This window comes from Myotis yumanensis, unplaced genomic scaffold, assembly GCF_028538775.1.
Source record: "Myotis yumanensis isolate MYYU_CA2020_CCGP unplaced genomic scaffold, mMyoYum1.0.hap1 SCAF_3, whole genome shotgun sequence".
NCBI lineage: Eukaryota > Metazoa > Chordata > Mammalia > Chiroptera > Vespertilionidae > Myotis > Myotis yumanensis.
In genome coordinates this window covers 112,170,077-112,187,987 of record NW_027223754.1, presented here as the reverse complement: position 1 = coordinate 112,187,987, position 17,911 = coordinate 112,170,077, and the positions used below count along the sequence as shown (strand labels likewise).

Sequence of the window (17,911 nt, the reverse complement as noted above, 5' to 3'; positions counted from 1 at the left end):
CCTTTTATTATATAGGACTAGAGGCCCAGTGCATGAGTTCATGCATGGGTGGAGTCCAGCTGGCCCAGCCCCAATCGGGATGGATCAGGGCCGGGCCTTTTGGGAGAAGGAGATGGTGGGAGATTGGCCAGCTGTGGGGAGAGGCCATGGGCAATTAGCTGGCGGGCCCCACCCCCAATTAGGGTGGGGTGGTCTCTTGGGGGCAGGGCCAGCCATGGGGAGGGGCTGTGGGCAGTGGGCTGGCCGGCCATGCCCCCAAATGGAGTGGGGGGCCAATCGTGGGTGGAGTTGGCTGGGGAAAAGGGCACTGGGCCAATCGGGGTGGTGGGAGCTCATCGGGGGCAGGGCAGGCTGAGGGGAGGGGTTTCAGGCAGTTGGCTGGCCAGCCCTAACCCTGATCGGGGTAGGGGGATTGATCCTGGTTGGGGCCAGGTGAGGGGAAAGGCTGCAGGAGGTTGGCCAGCCGGCCCCACCCCCTGATCAGGCCAGTTTGCTGGCCACAGTGGGTGTCATAGCAACTGGTTGTTCTGGTCGTTAAGGCATTCTGGTCACTGGCTTTTTTTATATATATAGATAGATAATTATCTGAACTTTCATATACAGAGGTTGTTTAAAATAGAAACACAGTATTACAAAGCATTATATTTGATAAAAATTATATTTTAAATTCTACTTGGATACACATATTTTAATTTTAAATGTCCTTCTATAACTAGCTTGTAATTGGTTCAATATGAATAGGCCTGCCTAGAGATTTATTTAACAGACCCATGTTGAGTGCCCACTATGTTCCAAGTGCTCTCAAAATCACTGGGACCCAGCAGGTTTAAGGGAGACAATAATCCTGCCTTTGCAAAGTTCACATGGACCATGTGAACAAGGAGAAGGACAAACTTATACATAAATAAATAATTTCAGAGTGATAGTGTCAGGAAGTATAAAAAACAGGATAATGGGCTAGAAAGTGACTTGGAGGGAGGGCTACTTCAAAGACATACCAGAGAAGGCCTCTCTGAGATGACGTTTGAATTGAGAATGAAATGAAGAGGGAAACCATGAAGTATTCTGGAGGAACAAAGTTCCAGGCAAAGGAATAAGCAAGTGCAAGGGCCCTGAGGTTGCATGAAATAAGCCAATGTGTTTATGGTACAAAAAAAAGCCAGTGTGGCTTGCACAGAGTGAACAAGAATATAGAGGGTGAAGAATTAAGCAGAGGCCAGATCATGAAGGGTCTTACAGGCCATTTTAAGCCTGTATATTGAAACTGTATATATTGTCTAATATAACTTGTGCATTTTCTTCTCAAAGAGACTGTGTCAAGAGAGCCTGACATGCCTAGTTAGTCACAGAGTAGACACAAAGACCCAGATCTTCTGAATCTGAAAGAATCCCATGTGTTTTATACCACACAGAGCTGTGACTTGTTGGCACTGCCCAGCTAGCAATCAAAGGGACACAGCAAAGTCCAGGATGCTCAGCTGATAACAATTTTGAAAAAGAAATGTATTTTAATAAACACTGCCTTTATAATTATTCAAAGCGTGTGTATACATTTTGAAGGATACCCTATGTTTCCATTATATATTTTATGATACATACACTTGAAATATTTGTAATTTCAAAAAAGAGAAAAACTCTAGATGTCTACCTAGTGTTTTCTCTCTTACCTTCAATGCTATCGTTCTATTCTTTAAAGCAATTTTAACTGATTTCATTATCAAATTATTAGACTTTTGTTTTGCACTTTGACATTTGATTTACAGCATAACTGACACATATTCATCACCATTTTACAGGGGACACTAGTGGATGGGCGACTATATTTGGCACAATCCATGGAAATGCTGATAAAGTGGCATTCACCCAGGAGTGCTGTAAGTGGCATTGCTTCAATGACTCTGGATGTTTTGAGGTGTATAGGTTTATATGAGGAAGGTGATCAATTCCCTTTATATTTCCATTTCAGTTCAATGTGTTTCAGGATCACACTATATCTACTATATGTCTGGGGACTGAAAAAGTAAAGAGAAAAATACAAAATGCTCCATTCATGCTCATTATTATTTATTTTTTAAAATATATTTTATTGATTTTTTTTACAGAGAGGAAGGGAAAGGGATAGAGAGTTAGAAATATGAATGCGAAAGAAACATCGATCAGCTGCCTCCTGCACACCCACGACTGGGGATGTGCCCACAGCCAAGGTACATGCCCCTGGCCGGAATCAAACCCGGGACCCTTCAGTCCGCAGGCCGACGCTCTATTCACTGAGCCAAACCGGTCAGGGCTCATTCATGCTCATTATTGTATTAGTTTCTGATTGCAAGAATGTACAGGTGTGGACTAATTATGATAAGTAATAAAGAACTTATTCCCTTTAATTACTTTCTTCATACCAACTACTTTTCAGCTCTTATGGTAGGAATTGAGGGTCTAATACTAAGATGTGGCCCTAGCTCACACATGCTTAATATTGTAACAGGAAAAACAAGTCCCTATAGAAGCAGGAATGGTTCAGTATTAGTGAAAAACTTGAGGAAGGGTGTTTGCATAAAGGAACATGGAAATTCCTTGGAAGAAATAATGGCTCTGCCATGGATGGGAAAAGACCCAGAAAGAAAATGACATTGAGATGAACTTAGAAAGTCATTGGATGGAGGGAAGGGTAAGAGGTAACAGAGTCAGCAGGAGAGAAAGATCAGCAAAATCCTGAGGTGAGAAGGTACAGGGGCGTGCTTCTCAATGCCTTTCATAGGGTGTTGGATGTGTGGTGGGGGAAGAGCAGGAGCTGAACCTGGAAGCAAAGGGCCTGCCCATAAAGCATTTGGGCTGCATGCTTTGGAGTTGGCCTCTATGTTATAGACAGAATTGTGTCTATGTATACACATGTATTACATATATGTGTAATAACCTAATATATTATATAGAATATACATGATATAGGTACACACATAGACATAATTATGTAGGTGTATGAACAATAAAATACAACACTAACAATATATTATACACTTTGTAATACCAGGTTATAATTACCACTTATCATATATTTTATTATACACAAATATGTCATAAATAAAAGTTAGAAATTAAAAAGAGTAAATTAAAAGATTAGAAATAAATATAACTGAAAATTTTGATATTTTCTCCCTGCACCACAATGGGTCATTTTGTAAACACCCCTTTGTGGAGATCACTTATGTCCACGTGGGCAACCAACAAAGTTTTGAGCCTAGTTTTCTTTTATGAAGAGGAAAAGGCTCACAATAAGAAGTAGTTGTGATAATGATGTTCCCAATAGAATTGTAGATATTAGACTAGAATGTTGATTCTCAACTTGGGAAACTCCCCTCCCACCACTCATCCCAGAACATTTGACAATGCTTGAAGACATTTTGGGTTGTCACAGCTGGAGGGAGGTGGGTTACTACTGGCATCTAGTGGGCAGAGGCCACAGACACTGCTGAACACCCTCAAGTGCACAGAACAGCTCCCAACAACAGACAGTGATCTGATCCAAATGTCAATCTTGCCTGAGGAGAAAGAATGCTGGCAGATACTGGTTATTATGTTTCTTGCTATGCTCCAGACTAATACTAAGAATCTGAACCCAGAAAATACCATTGGGAAGAGTGAGGTAGAGAGATGCAAGAGGCATTTCAGAAGACTCCACATAGCTTGGGGTGAGGTTAGCTTGCAGGTGAGGAAGTTCTGCTCACAGTCTGGTTTAGGCAACAGGACCAGCTTGGGCTATACGGAATTCTTTTATTGGTAAACAAGGGTGTCCAACCACAGTTTTCAATGTAAATAACACTATTCTTAATATCAATAGACATTGAAGTAGTATTTAGGAAGTTGAGCTGATTAGCATAAACTTATAAATGATATAGAATATTTTCCAAAACTTTATACACTAGAAGGCATCTTGTGAATTAAGTAGGTACTCAACACAAGTTTCTTGAATTGATGAAAAGTCAGTGAAATTGATTTTTAAAATTGAGTTTGGATAAAAGTAGTCTAAAAGAAGCCAAGCAATGACAAAGAATTTATATCAGATTTAAATGAATAATAATAAAGCTTAAATTTTGAAAATAACTCTTTCTTAGCTCCATCAAAACAAATATCCATGGGATTAGAGGCAAAATCAAATGCTTCATAAATGGGTGTTCTTCCTCAGACCACCCTCCCCCCACCACCACCACATACACGTGATTGATTGTCCCATGGGCCAACTTGGTCTGGTTTCACCATAGACTTTTCACTCCTTTATGTCATTGTCTTAATAATTATGAAGGCTCCTTCAGAGCAAGTTCTGAAGCCTGGTTTTTCCTTCTAACTGCTTCCAAAAAACGACCCTTCAGGTTTCTTGGCTTTGTAGCTGCTCTATACATTTTACCTTCCACCTTAACTTCATAGCAATAAACACAAAAAACCCAGGTGAGAGCGTATCTGACTTGGTTGGTTTTAATAGGCATGATGGTGGCTACTGTACAACCTGCATCTAACTCTTCTCTACGAGGAGTTTAAAGGGGGAAAAGACTTGAATTTAATTTTAATCAACAAGTGTTTATTGAGCTGCCTCTTTATGCCACTTGATTAAATTGAATTGACTCAACTATACCCATTAAAGATTTACTCAAACATACTAATGTCCCTCATTGAGAAGAACATAATCTTGTTTCCCTACACATTTTGTTTGTTTGTTTGGGGTTTTTATTTATTTGCTATTTAAACATTTCTATGGTTTCTTTCTAGTCGCTTGTTAAGTGATTATGAAAAGAACACTGGGAGCTTGAACTGAGATGAATGCCACACTGGTCAGAATTTTTATTTTCTTTTATTATGGGACTGAATTATTTCATCAACATACATTCAAAGAAAAGAGAACAATGTCAGTTATCAGAGATAAAGTCATAATTAAAGTATTTGCCTAGTGAAATCTTGCTCTTTTGGGCCCCTAGTTCTAAACCAGTATCCTCCACGTTGTGACTGCAAAGAAACAGAATTGGAGTGTGTGAACGCTGACTTAAAGTTGGTGCCGCCCGTTTCCAGCAACGTAACGCTGCTGTGAGTAGAATTCACATCTTAATGATATTTGCTCCTAAAGTCACTGGAAAAGTGTGGAGCCTGATCTAATCTCTCTTCGTTACGTTTTATGTTACTTGTATATTAAAAAATAATAGAAATACCCTTTAAAACCGCCTGTCATCCAAGAATTCTGTGTGCTTCTTCTCTGGGGAAACAACGTCTTAAACATTGTACGTTAGGTTACCCAGGTTATCCTTTAGCTCGCAAATGCCTGTCATCTGGAGTTCTTATTTTCACTTACTTTATGATTTATGTATTGTTGTTAATATGCCATTACTATACAATTAAAAATCAAAATTAAGGGAGAGCACTCACTTATTTTACCTCCTTTTTAAAAGTGGTAATTTGTTTGAAGTAGGAAGGTATAAGAGAGCTACAAAGCTAGTTGTGTCATAATCATGCATGTGTTTGTGTACTTTGCATAATGTTTTCAGAGTCTCTGGAATTTGCTGTCATATCACAATTTGGGTATGCATAAGCTGGTTGTTTTGTGGGTCTTGTTTATTGTGTTCTATTAAAATATCCAAAGAATAAAAGACAAAATTAAATCCCCATAGATGTCCCCGTCTATTATGCTAACTGTCTTAAGTGGTCAAATGCTTGCAAGCTGTTTTAATTTTGTGCTATGGACATTTTATTATCACATGAGAAAGTCTTCAGTTACAACAGTGCTTTTCAAATGTGTGAAGTGGAGTGAAGGATCATCAGAAAGGCTCTTCACAAGCACAGAGCTTCCAGGACGAGTTTTCTTGGTCATAAAATCCTTACTGAAATCTTCTTTATATGTTATTTTAGGTCTCTGAAGAAAAACAAAATTCACAGTCTTCCAGATAAAGTTTTCATCAAATACACAGAACTTAAAAAGATGTAAGTAGCTATTAAGGGTGTATTAATGGGGAAATCCAGAGGGGTTTTGTTTATGATGTTTTTTATCTAAAAGTAAAGCAAAATATAAAGTTGATTATCTTTATATTAAATTTACTTATCTAAATGTAATTAATATTAGATAAGAAAGCATTAAAAAGTATATTATCTTTCCATTTCATTATTTATTTATTTATTTATTTTTATATATTTTATTGATTTCTTACAGAGAGGAAGGGAGAGGGATAGAGAGTTAGAAACATCGATGAGAGAGAAACATCGATCAGCTGCCTCCTGCACATCTCCCACTGGGGGTGTGTCCACAACCCAGGTACATGCCCTTGACCGGGATCGAACCTGGGACCTTTCAGTCCGCAGACTGATGCTCTATCCACTGAGCCAAACCAGTTTTGGCACATTTCATAATTTAAAGTGAACTGGTTTTACTATAAACATTTTTGGAGTTAAATTGGAGTTCAGATGAAGCAGCTCAATCAAAAAATACATAGTTCTGTGCTTTTACTCCAAGTCATTTGGAAAATGACCTTGCAGATTCAGAGGCACTAATTGCACCTTTTACCTTGGAAAAAGAGTGTGAGCACAAAAACACTGACCAAAACAAAACACACACACACACACACACACACACACACACACACACACGGACATCTGTAATAACTTTCAACAATAAAGGTATATTAAACAAACAAACAGAAAAAACACTGACAAGAAAGATCAGATAATTAACACTCAGAATGCTGCGATACAACTGCCTTTCAGGATGACAGAAGAAAATGTGACCTTAGTGAAAGCAGGGATATTATATCTGAGGAAAGAAAATGTGGATAAACCGCACAGTCAGCAGTGAAGAAATGCTAGTCAGTGAGGAGCTAAGTGCCAACATGCTTCCAGCATTGTCCCAGAAAGAAAACCAGGGTCTGGGAGATGTGATCCCTGATATCATCTCTCTGGAGGACAGAGGTGGATTGTCCAACTCCACCTCAACTTGCATGAACCATCTTTTGACAGCATCCACATCAAAATAGAAATGGCTTTTGCTTTGCTTCTCTGATCACTGAGCAACCTTATGATGACTACATTAACTTCCCAAATTATTCATTCTAAAGTATTTTGGAAGTTACCTTGGATAGACACCAAAGGCACTCCTATTAGTGAAATGGGATACCATCTATTTAAATAAAGACATTGAGAATGTTCAGCATTTGAGAGTTTGGTAGCTATGTATCAGTCCCTCTGAGCCTGGTCACTCTGGGATAATGAAGAGATCAAGTTCTACATTTGCCAGGATGATCTTTAGACTAGATTTTAAAATTAGCAAGGTAATACTGTAGGACCCCTTGGCAGTGCCATCTTATTGTTTGGTTCTTCAACATTAGATATGGAGGAGAAAGTTAAAATCCAGGAATAAAAACAATCTGATCCTTTGCTGCTACTGAACAGATGCACTTGGTTTGAAATGCCATCAACAATTCTGTGCTGTTTGTGAATTGGGAACAGACTCCCTCATCCAAGAAAGGAAGTCACCAAAGGATGACAGGACCTTGTGTGAGTGTAGGTAACCATGCCGAGGTTGCATTACAGCCTCTGTAAATCCCATCTGCTGTAGGAGCCTGCAGCTTCATCCTGGAGCATGTGGTCATATTGTCCTTGTCCCACAGGAGTAGCTATGCCTTAGCTCTGGGTTTCCAGATTCCTCTAGAGAAAAGGTTTTAACTGTACTACTTCTGGTCTTACTGGAAATTCATAGAATCACCACTTGTTCATTATAGGGATCAATATTGCCTCTGTGCAGCCTGAAAAATGCTCAAGGGAGGAAAAATAAAATAGCACTAGCAAAAAGATTCATGCTTTAGAGTACCTTTTAAATTTTGTTATCTAGAGTTAGAGAAAGATTTATGAATTTCTAATTAAATCTTATTAATCTTAAGGTAACTTATGACAGTCTGCAATGGTTAAATAACTTACTAGATCTATAACTAGTTAGTGTAAAAGCCAGAATTAGAGCCCATATCTTCTGATGCTCAATGCAATGTTTATTTTACTTTTAAAGTATATTTTTATTGATTTCAGAGAGGAAGGGAGAGGGGGAGGTAAATAGAAACATCAGTGAAGAGAGAGAATAATTGATCAGCTGCCTCCTTCATGCCTGACACTGGGGATTGAGCCTGAAACTCGTGCATGTGCCCCGACCAGGAATCCAACCATGACCTCCTAGTTCATAGGTCGATACTCAACTGCTGAGCCATGTTGGCCAGGCCACTGTGTTTAATTTATAATAACCAGAAACTTCAAGATAGAAAGAATTTGTTCTCAGCATCTAATTAAATCTTCTACCAACACATCCTGTCCTGTTTCATGCAGAACTCCCTTCTATACCTTTTGCCTCCTAATTTGAAGGAGGCTGACTTCTGGGGAGGCAGGGGGCTGTCACTAAAGGATCAAGTAAAGAGAATTATAATTAGACTTCTTAGGCCAAGTTTTTTCCTGGACCACTGAGCCATAGCTTTGTTCTAGGTCAATACTTACCTCGCATGGTATCTGCTAGCTCACTAAAAAAAAGAATATGTGAGAACTAGCTTAGATAACTCAGGCTCCAATTTTTTTAGTGAAAAAAAAGTAGGAATTAATGTTAGTTGCCAGATCAGCTGGAAACTTTTCCAAGTAAATGTTTAACTCTGCTTTGTCTGAGAAAATTTAGGTAAAACATTATAACCTGATATCACTCAGCAGGGGTTCTCTTGATGCAAGTAATTTGATGCTTTCTAGGCAATTTGATTCTCCCGCCCCCTCCCGAGACTCAGAGATAATAGATTATAAGACTCCCATCAGTAAACATTCACTAAATGCCTATTATATGCAAGGGATAGCATGGGGGATAAAATACAATTCTTTATGTTTATTTATCCTTTTTTAATTTAGAAAGAATTCCTATATTTGAGATTCTCATTTGGAATTTGGCCCTCAAAGTCTGTCAGGTAGGGAAGATATCATTAGATTTATTTCAGAAATATGGGAACCCACCCTTGGAGAAGAGAGGCCATTTGTCTTAAGTCAACCAGTTGACAAGTACTGAAGCTTGACCTCAAAGCCAAACCTCTAACTATGGTCTTTTGGAAGTTCACCAACATTGGTCAGTCTCAGAACATTGCTGTTATCAATGAAAACATCCAGTAACCAAACTTTGATTTTAAAATAACTCAGGTCTTTTACAAACATTATTCAGACACCCTACATCATCTCATAATCTCAGCAATCCTTCCTTAAAATCTCTCTTCCAACCCTCTTTCCTCATATTCCTCAGCTCTTCCTGCCACTTTCTCCTGACCTGCCAGAAAAGTCTTGCCCAGCCCCAGGCAAGCCCTTGTCCCTCCTGTCCTTCTCCTCTTTCATTTTTCTTCCTAATTCTGCATTATTGTAGCCCAAATGATCAAAGTACAAAATCCAAACCATCCCCAGGAAAAGAAGACACCAGATGGGCAACCCAGAGCTCTTGGATAGCAGAGAGCAGGTGGGTAAAAGATGTCAAAACCCCCATGTTCATTCATTCTTTCAACAAATATTTATTGATATCTATGAGGTGCCAGGCTCTGAATATACAGCAGAAAACACCTATGAAAAACCCTCTTCTCACAGAGCTTAACCTCCCATGGGAGGGAGATAGATAATAAAATACGTAGTGTGTTAGATAGTGATTAGGGGTATGGAGAAAAATAAACCAGGAAGGGAATTAAAGGTTGATGAGGGAAAGGAATTTTAAACAATATCAATATGCTAATAAACTGTGTCCTGTCACATAACTCTACTACTTCCCCAAGCATCTCAAAAGCTCCCCCCATTCTGAAATTCACCTCATGAGACTGATCGAAGCATACCCAATCAGGCTTCTATGTCACTCTTCAGATATTTAACGCTGACCATCACCCTGCAGCCCATCACAAGTCCTTTTTCCAAGCAGCCTCAGAACCTTCAATTCTTCCCTAAGAGGCTGGTTTCAAATCTGTCATTATCTGCTGACACTACTCTGCCCTGTGTGTAGTATCTAGAATAATATGATCACTGTGATACAGCCATAGAACTTTCTTTCTGAACCTCACATGTACTAAAGTTACATTTGCTCTTTTGGTAGCTACTTCATACCCTTAACTCCCAGCCATATTGCTTTCAAAGTTCCCAATCCTGTGTCAAATGTATCACTGCTAAGTGATAGCTTCTCCATCTTGCAGTTGTCACTTATCATTTGAGAGTACCCCTATCCAGTCTCATCCTGTTGGATTCGGCTTTTCTTACCAGAGTATGAATATCTTTCTGGATCATCCAACATAATTCACTCCCAGTATTCTGTCATCTGAAAATAAGATGATCCATCTGAAGTCATAGAGTGAAATACTGAAGAGGACAATCATCTTCCAAGACCCCTTCACCTATATTCTTTAGAAAATGTGTATCTTTATTTTTGTCCATAAAAACATCATAAAACCACTATGTCAATGCCTGATAAACATATAAGCAATGTTGGCCACACTTTTTTGTCTGATCACTTTTTCAAAGACAATCAAGTTGGTCTGCCTGTCCTATTTCTCATGAACTACCTTATCCCTTTCTCTCTGAGACACTTACAAAGCAGCATTGCAATAGCTTGTTCTTCAATCTCTCCTAGAACCAATGTAGCTTATGAAATCCACTTCTTCCCTTTTTGAAAAATTAAAATTGCATTTGCTATCTTTAATTTTCCAACAGCTCTTTCTTTGTCCAGATTCCTCAGTAATTGATCATGACTTGGTGTTCTCATTTTTGTGTTTCTCAGTTTCTAGGAGACATCTTCCAAACCATGGGACTTTGACTAATTTTGATTAACATATTCTACCATCTTGGGCTTTCACATCTCCTGTCTTATATCCTTTCTATTTCCTTCAGTCTTAGATCATCTTCATTGACTGAGAAGACAGAAACTATGTAGGAGTTGAGAATTTTTTTGTATACTATTTCATAATATTATAAAATAGAACCTATATAATAGGCTTGGACTTTTTATTAAAATTGTCTTATTTCTAAAATATAATAGAAATACATTGATATTGCCCACACTATTATTCACTGTCTGAGTTTTGAACATGACAAACCATTTTTCAACTTTGATTCTATTTTTGTGAACCACTCACATTTGTCCTTGAATTTTGAAGAAACTGCTTACTGACCACCATACCCTCCCTCTAAGTGGGATGATCTTTCTGATTCTCTCATGTACCAGGTACCACTGCCACCACCACCCCTCATTGTTGCATATGTTGAAACATAGCTGAAGATCAATGAGTATTTGTTGAAGGAATGATATGCAAGACCAAACAGATTGTGGGGAGCATCTTCAGCAGGGAGAAACAAACTAACATAAGCAGAAACACTCAAAGGATATCTGGAAGAGAGTGAACAGGGCAGGTTGTCTAAAAAAAAAAAGTATGTACACAGGAAATGGTGGTGCATGTGCTAGAAAGGTCATTGAACCATGATTGTAGGGCCTTTAAATGCCAGGCTAAAGAATTCAAGCTTTATTCTGTCTAACCAGGGAAAAGGCATGTATAAATTTGCGTTTTAGATGGTTTTGAGCTAGTAAAGTTAATATGCATTCTTAAGTTGTTTTGGAATATAGCTTAAGAAATACCAAATTTAACATTGAGTCTCTCTGGTCTGAAACGCTGTAAATATTCACAGTGAAGTTGAGGTCATTTAGGTGCTCAGAAGAATAAATTCCTAACTCAAAATGAAATTTTTATTGCCAGGTGAATAAATGTTGCTCAATTATCTGAAAGCTTTGTTATTGATTAGTTTATTAACTTTAATAATCTTTAAAAATATCAAACCTTTCTAATTTGGGGGAGGAACAATTTAAGATGATCTTTCAGAGAAATAAAGTATAATTTATGGGACTGACTACAATACTTTCTCACTGCTACCATGGAAACTACCAGTCATTCTCCTCCTCATTGTAACATAAACCTTATATAATTTAGGAATTCCATGTTAGGCTGGTTCTTGTTCAAGGCAATCATTGGCAACAAAATGTAATTCAGTGAGTCACCTGGCTCATGAATACACCATGATGAGTTAAAAAATAGCCCCAAAACATGCATGTCATTAAAGTATTTGCTTTAGTTCCAGGTACATAAATTCCTGATGTTTCTGCTTGAAAACTCCTGACAGCTGAAACAGCAGGAATTCGTGAACCAGTAAGTTATTCTTAGAGTAGCTATTCAATGTAAAATATATTAAATGGACTCCTATCTCCACTCTCCATGAGAAGGGAACACCACTTGCTAAATTGTCAGGTTTCCAAAATTTCCCTTAATATTTACTAAGCTAGTATTCTTCAAGGAAGAAAGGGGATGCTAGAGAATAGAGTAAAAATTTGGCACCTGAGTCTGAGACAGGGCACTTAAGACTCTAGTTCTTTCTTGGGTGCCAACAAGCTGACTAAATACACTAGAAGCTCTTTATTATTTAAGGAGATGGAGTCTTAACTTGTGTCAGTGAAGGCAGGTAGACTGTACACATCAGGTGAGTCATGCAGCTCTGGATGGGTGGCTCAGTTGGTTGGAGCATTGTCCTGTACACCAAAAGGCTGTGGGCTCGATTGCCAGACAGGGCACATACCAAGGCGCCAGTTGGATTCCCAGTCAGGAGGGCGTGAAAGAGAGGCAACCCTCTCTAAAAATCAATGAAAAAAATATCCTTGTGTGAGGATTAACAAAAAAATTAAAAATAAAAGTAAATACATAAATAAAAGCACAAGGTTGAATTCACAATTCATGACAGCACCCATCTCTTCAAGATTGACAACATGTGGGTAAAATGTGCATTGCCTTTTTGAATTATTTATCTTGAATAAAATGTAAATAGTACTAGTTAGGCAGTAAATTTTATATTTTAAAGGAACTTCTATATATCCATACTATATCATTATATTCTTTTTCTATTTATGTTTGCTATTATAATTCATCATATTAACTTTCATTACATCATTTCACAGGCTCAGTAAATGCTACAACAGAAATTGATCTGTATGGGCTCATTGTATTCATAGAAGAACTTTATTTTTTAATATGTTTTTATTGATTTTAAAGAGAGAGGAAGGGAGAGGGAGGGAGGGAGGAGAGAGAGAGAGAGAGAGAGAGAGAGAGAGAGAGAAACATCAATCAGCTGCCTCCTTCATGTTCCCTACTTGGTATCAAGCCTGCCACCAGGGTATGTGACCTGACTAGGAATCAAACCAGCATCTCTCAGTGCATGGGATGATGCTCAACCAACTGAGTCACACCAGCCAGAGACCATAGAAGAAGTTTAAACCAAAAGCAGAATTTATGCTATAATGTGAAGGTTCTCTTCACAGACATGGTGCAAGGGGAGGAGGTTGGAATGACAACCGGACTCACTAGGTTTCAAGTTTACTCTGTAGGACAGAAATTGATGTTTTTTGTTATCACTATGAATGTAAAGCATGTGCTCTCTAGTACCAACCTTTCCCATATGGTGGTACACAGAGAAATGACAATATCTGTTCAAGATCTGGGGTGAAAGTTCAGTTTTATTTATATCTGGAAGCTGATCTTGACTTTACCTAGCTACCCAGAGGGCTGAGTGCATCAATATCCTAGCACACCTGTAACACATTCATGATTCATAGGCTTTTCTAGATAATAATTATGGTATAAGCAAATTCAGAGTACAGCCAGGTGCCCAATGAGTATGTGTCTTACCAGTAGTTTTGCAGTGAAGTATTATAACAACTAAGAAAGTGTTGTATAATGTTTTAGAAACCAAATCAAATCCAAATAAGAGCTAGGGAAGCCATTTTATAGACTATGTAGTCATTAGTTACTATTATTTCTGTGGATATTTCCTGCCCATAATTGCCTTTGGTAAATATGTATTCAGGGTTAACCTCTCATTGTATGAGCACAGGAAAAGGAAATTGTTTACTTAGATACTCCTGATAGTGTTCTTATTGAATCCATACTAGACTGCTAAATTGCTTTGAAGATTAAGTAAATCATGACTGGGGGAAAAAGATGGTGGCAAGGCAGGACAGCAGTGAGGGAGTGAAAGGGGAGTGTGTGGACGTGGTGTGTGTGTGTATGTGTGTGTGTGTGTGTGTATGAGTGAGAGACAGTTAGATCCTGCAGGACTTTTGGGGGATGGCGGACCCGGCTCTCTTAAATGGGTAGCCCCTGTCACCACTGCAAACACTCCCTGGCGGCCAGTGCTGGCAAAGAAAACATGACATCTCGAAGGGGAGAGCTACTGTGACTAAGATCCCAGCCTCACCACCATCCAGACTTGCCTCAGACAACACCCAAGAACCTATAGCCACTCTGGCCAGAGACTTGCTACCTCAGCTGCAGGTCCACAGACACTGGGACTCCAGCCTCTCCAGCCACAGGCTCCTGGGAGTCCGCCAGTCCACCACTGCTGCCACACGCTTTCCAATGACTGGGTCCTCCAGTGACTCTCCTGCTGACCCACCTCAGCAACCACAGGCATTGCTCGGCCAGAGTGAGCAGAAGGAAGGAAATAATAAAGATCAGAGTGGAATTAAATGACACACAGATTAAAAAAAAAAAACACACAATACAAAAGGTCAATAAAACCAAGAGCCGGTCCTTTGAAAGAATAAACAAGATTGATGAACCTCTAGCCAGGTTCACCAAGAAGCTAAGAGATATGACCTAAATAAACAAAATCAGAAATGAAAGAGGCAAAATAACAACAGATCCCACAGAAATACAAAGGATTGAAAAAAAATGCTATGAACAACTGGTCAACCTAGAAGAAATGGACATATTCCTAGAAAAGCACGACCTTCCAAAACTCAATCAGGAAGAATAAAAAAATATGAATAGGCCTATAACTATGGAAGAAATTGAAGCAGTAATCAAAAGACCTACAGCAAACAAAAGCCGACGGCTTCACAGGGGAGTTTTACCAAACATTCAAAGAAAAACAAAATCTACCCTCCTCAGACTATTCCCAAAACTTCAAGAAGGAACACTTACTAGCTCTTTCAATGAAGTTAGCATTACCCTAAACCCAAAACCAGATAAAGACACTACAAAGAAAGAGAATCACAGGCCAATATATCTGATGAACATAGATGCTAAAATCCTCAACAAAATTCTAGCAAATCAGATCTAGCATTACATTAGAAAGATCATGCACCATGACTAAGTGGGATTTATTCCAGGGATGCAAGGATGGTACAACATCCACAAATCAATAAACGTGATGCATCACATAAACAAATTGATGGATAAAAATCACATAATCATATCAATTGATGCAGAAAAAGCATTTGACAAAATCAAACACCCTTTCTTGATTAAAAACTCTCAGCAAAGTGGGAATAGAGGGATCATACCTCAACATAATAAAAGCCTTATATGGCAAACCTACAGGCAACATTATACTCAATGGGCAAAAACTAAAACCAATTCCCCTAAAAACATTAACAAGACAGGGATGCCCACTCTCACCTGTTCAACATAGTACTGGAAGTGCTAGCCATAGCGGTCAGACAAGAAGAAATTAAAGGTATCCAAATTGGAAAAGAAGAAGTAAAACTGTCATTATTAGCAGATGACATGATATTGTACTTAGAAAACCCTAAAGACTCCATAAAAAAACTACTCAATTTAATAAATGAATCAGAAAATGTAGCAGGATACAAAATTAACACCCAGAAATCTATGGCTTTTTATACACCAATAATGAACTCACAGAACGAGAAACAAACAAACAAACAAACAAAAAAGAAACAATCCCACTTACCATTGCAGCAAAAAAATTAAGATATAAACTTAACTAAGGAGGTAAAAGTCCTGTACTCAGAAAACTACAGGAAATTGCAAAAAGAGATAGAGGAAGACATATACAAATGGAAGAATATACCATGTTCATGGATTGGTAGAATCAACATCATTAAAATGTCCAAACTACTTAAAGCAATCTATAGATTTAATTCAATCCCCAATAAAATAGCAAAGGCATATTTCACAGATATAAAACAAAGTCTCCAAAAATTCACATGGAACAAAAAAAAAGATCCCAAATAACCACAGCAATCTTGAGAAAGAAGAACAAAGTTGGAGGGATCACATTACAGGTATCAAGCTATATTACAAAGCCGCTATTCTCAAAACTGCCTAGTACTGGCACAAGAACAGACATATACCAATGGAACAGAACAGAGAACCCAGAAATCAACCCAAGCCATTATGCTCAATTAATATTTGACAAAGGAGGCATGAACATACAGTGGAGTCAAGAGAGTCTTTTCAATAAATGGTGTTGGGAAAATTGGACAGATATATGCAAAAAATATGAAACTAGACCACCAACTTATACCATACACAAATATAAACTCAAAATGGATAAAGGACTTACACATAAGATGGGAAACCATAAATATTTTAGAAGAATCCATAGGCAGCAAAATATCAGAAATATGTTGTAGCAATATTTTTACCAATACAGCTCCAAGGACAATGGAAACTAAGGAGAAAATAAACAAATGGGGCTACATCAAAATAAAAAAGCTTCTGCACAGCAAAAGATGCCATCAACAAAACAAGAAAGCCCACTACATGGGAGGACATATTTGCCAATGTTATTCCCAATAATGGTTTAAACTCTAAAATTTATAGGGAACTCATACATCTTAACAGAAGGAAGGTAAATAATTCAATCAAAAAAATGGGCAAAGAACTTAAATAGATACTTTTCGAAAGTGGACATACAGAAAGCTGAGAGACATATGAAAACATGCTCAAAGTCACTAATCATCCGAAAGATGCAAATCAAACGGCAATGAGGTACCATCTCACACCTGTTAGAATGGCTATCATCAACAAATCAACAAATGACAAGTGCTGGAGAGAATGCAAAGAAAAAGGAACCCTCGTATACTGCTGGTGGGAATGCAGATTGGTGGAAAAAAGTATGGCATTTTCTCAAAAAATTAAAAATGGAACTCCCTTTTGAACCAGTAATCCCACTTCTAGGAATATATCCCAAGAAATCAGAAACACCAATCAGAAAGGGAACATGTTCATATGTTCATAGCAGCACACGTGCCCAACAGCAGATGAATGGATTAAAAACCTGTGGTACATCTACATAATAAAATACTACACTGCTGTAAAAATGAAAGAACTTTTAACCATTCACAGCAGCATGGATGAACATGGAGAGCATTATGCTAAGCGAAATAAGCCAGTCAGAGAATAACGTAAACTGATGAACAAAAATAGATCCAGCCCTAACCAGTTTGGCTCAGTGGATAGAACGTCCGCCTGTGGACTGAAGGGTCAGGTTTGATTCCGGTCAAGGGCACGTACCTTGGTTGCAGGCACGTCCCCAGTAGGGGGTGTGCAGGAGGCAGCTGATCGATGTTTCTCTCTCATCGATGTTTCTAACTCTCTATCCCTCTTCCTTCCTCTCTCTCTCTCTATATATATATTTATAAATAGATACAGAGAAGCATCGAACATACCTTCAAACTTTAGAGGAAAGGCAGGGGGTGGGGTTAAGAGATCAACCAAAGGACTTGTATGGATGCATATAAGCATAACCAATGGACACAGATACTAGGGGGTTGAGGGCATGTGCTGGGGGATAGGGGTGGCCAGGGAGAGGTCAGTGGGGTTAAAAGGAGGCTTATGTAATACTATGCGTAATACTTTAAACAATAAAGAACTTTTTAAAAAGTAAATCATGACTGGCAAGTTGAAATTGGTGAACTAGCCCCAGTTCAATCTCTGGTGTTTTTTTGGACCTCAAGCACTTTGCCAACTTGCCTTGTGCTTCTCACTCTACATCTCAATATAGAAAAGAATAAAACTTGCCCTCTTATTTTTTATTTTTTATTTTGTGGGAATAGAGCAAACAGAAA

The 17,911-nt window shown here is 38.4% G+C and overlaps 1 protein-coding gene across 1 annotated transcript in view; it reads left to right on the top strand.

Moving 5' to 3' along the window:
- RXFP2 (relaxin family peptide receptor 2) overlaps positions 1–17,911 on the top strand; it is a 51,033-nt gene that overhangs the window by 9,802 nt on the left and 23,320 nt on the right. The window contains exons 4-6 of the mRNA XM_070408744.1: positions 1,797–1,874; positions 4,962–5,067; positions 5,884–5,955. Of these exons, the coding sequence (XP_070264845.1) occupies positions 1,797–1,874; positions 4,962–5,067; positions 5,884–5,955 (256 nt within the window). The remainder of the gene's footprint in view (positions 1–1,796; positions 1,875–4,961; positions 5,068–5,883; positions 5,956–17,911) is intronic.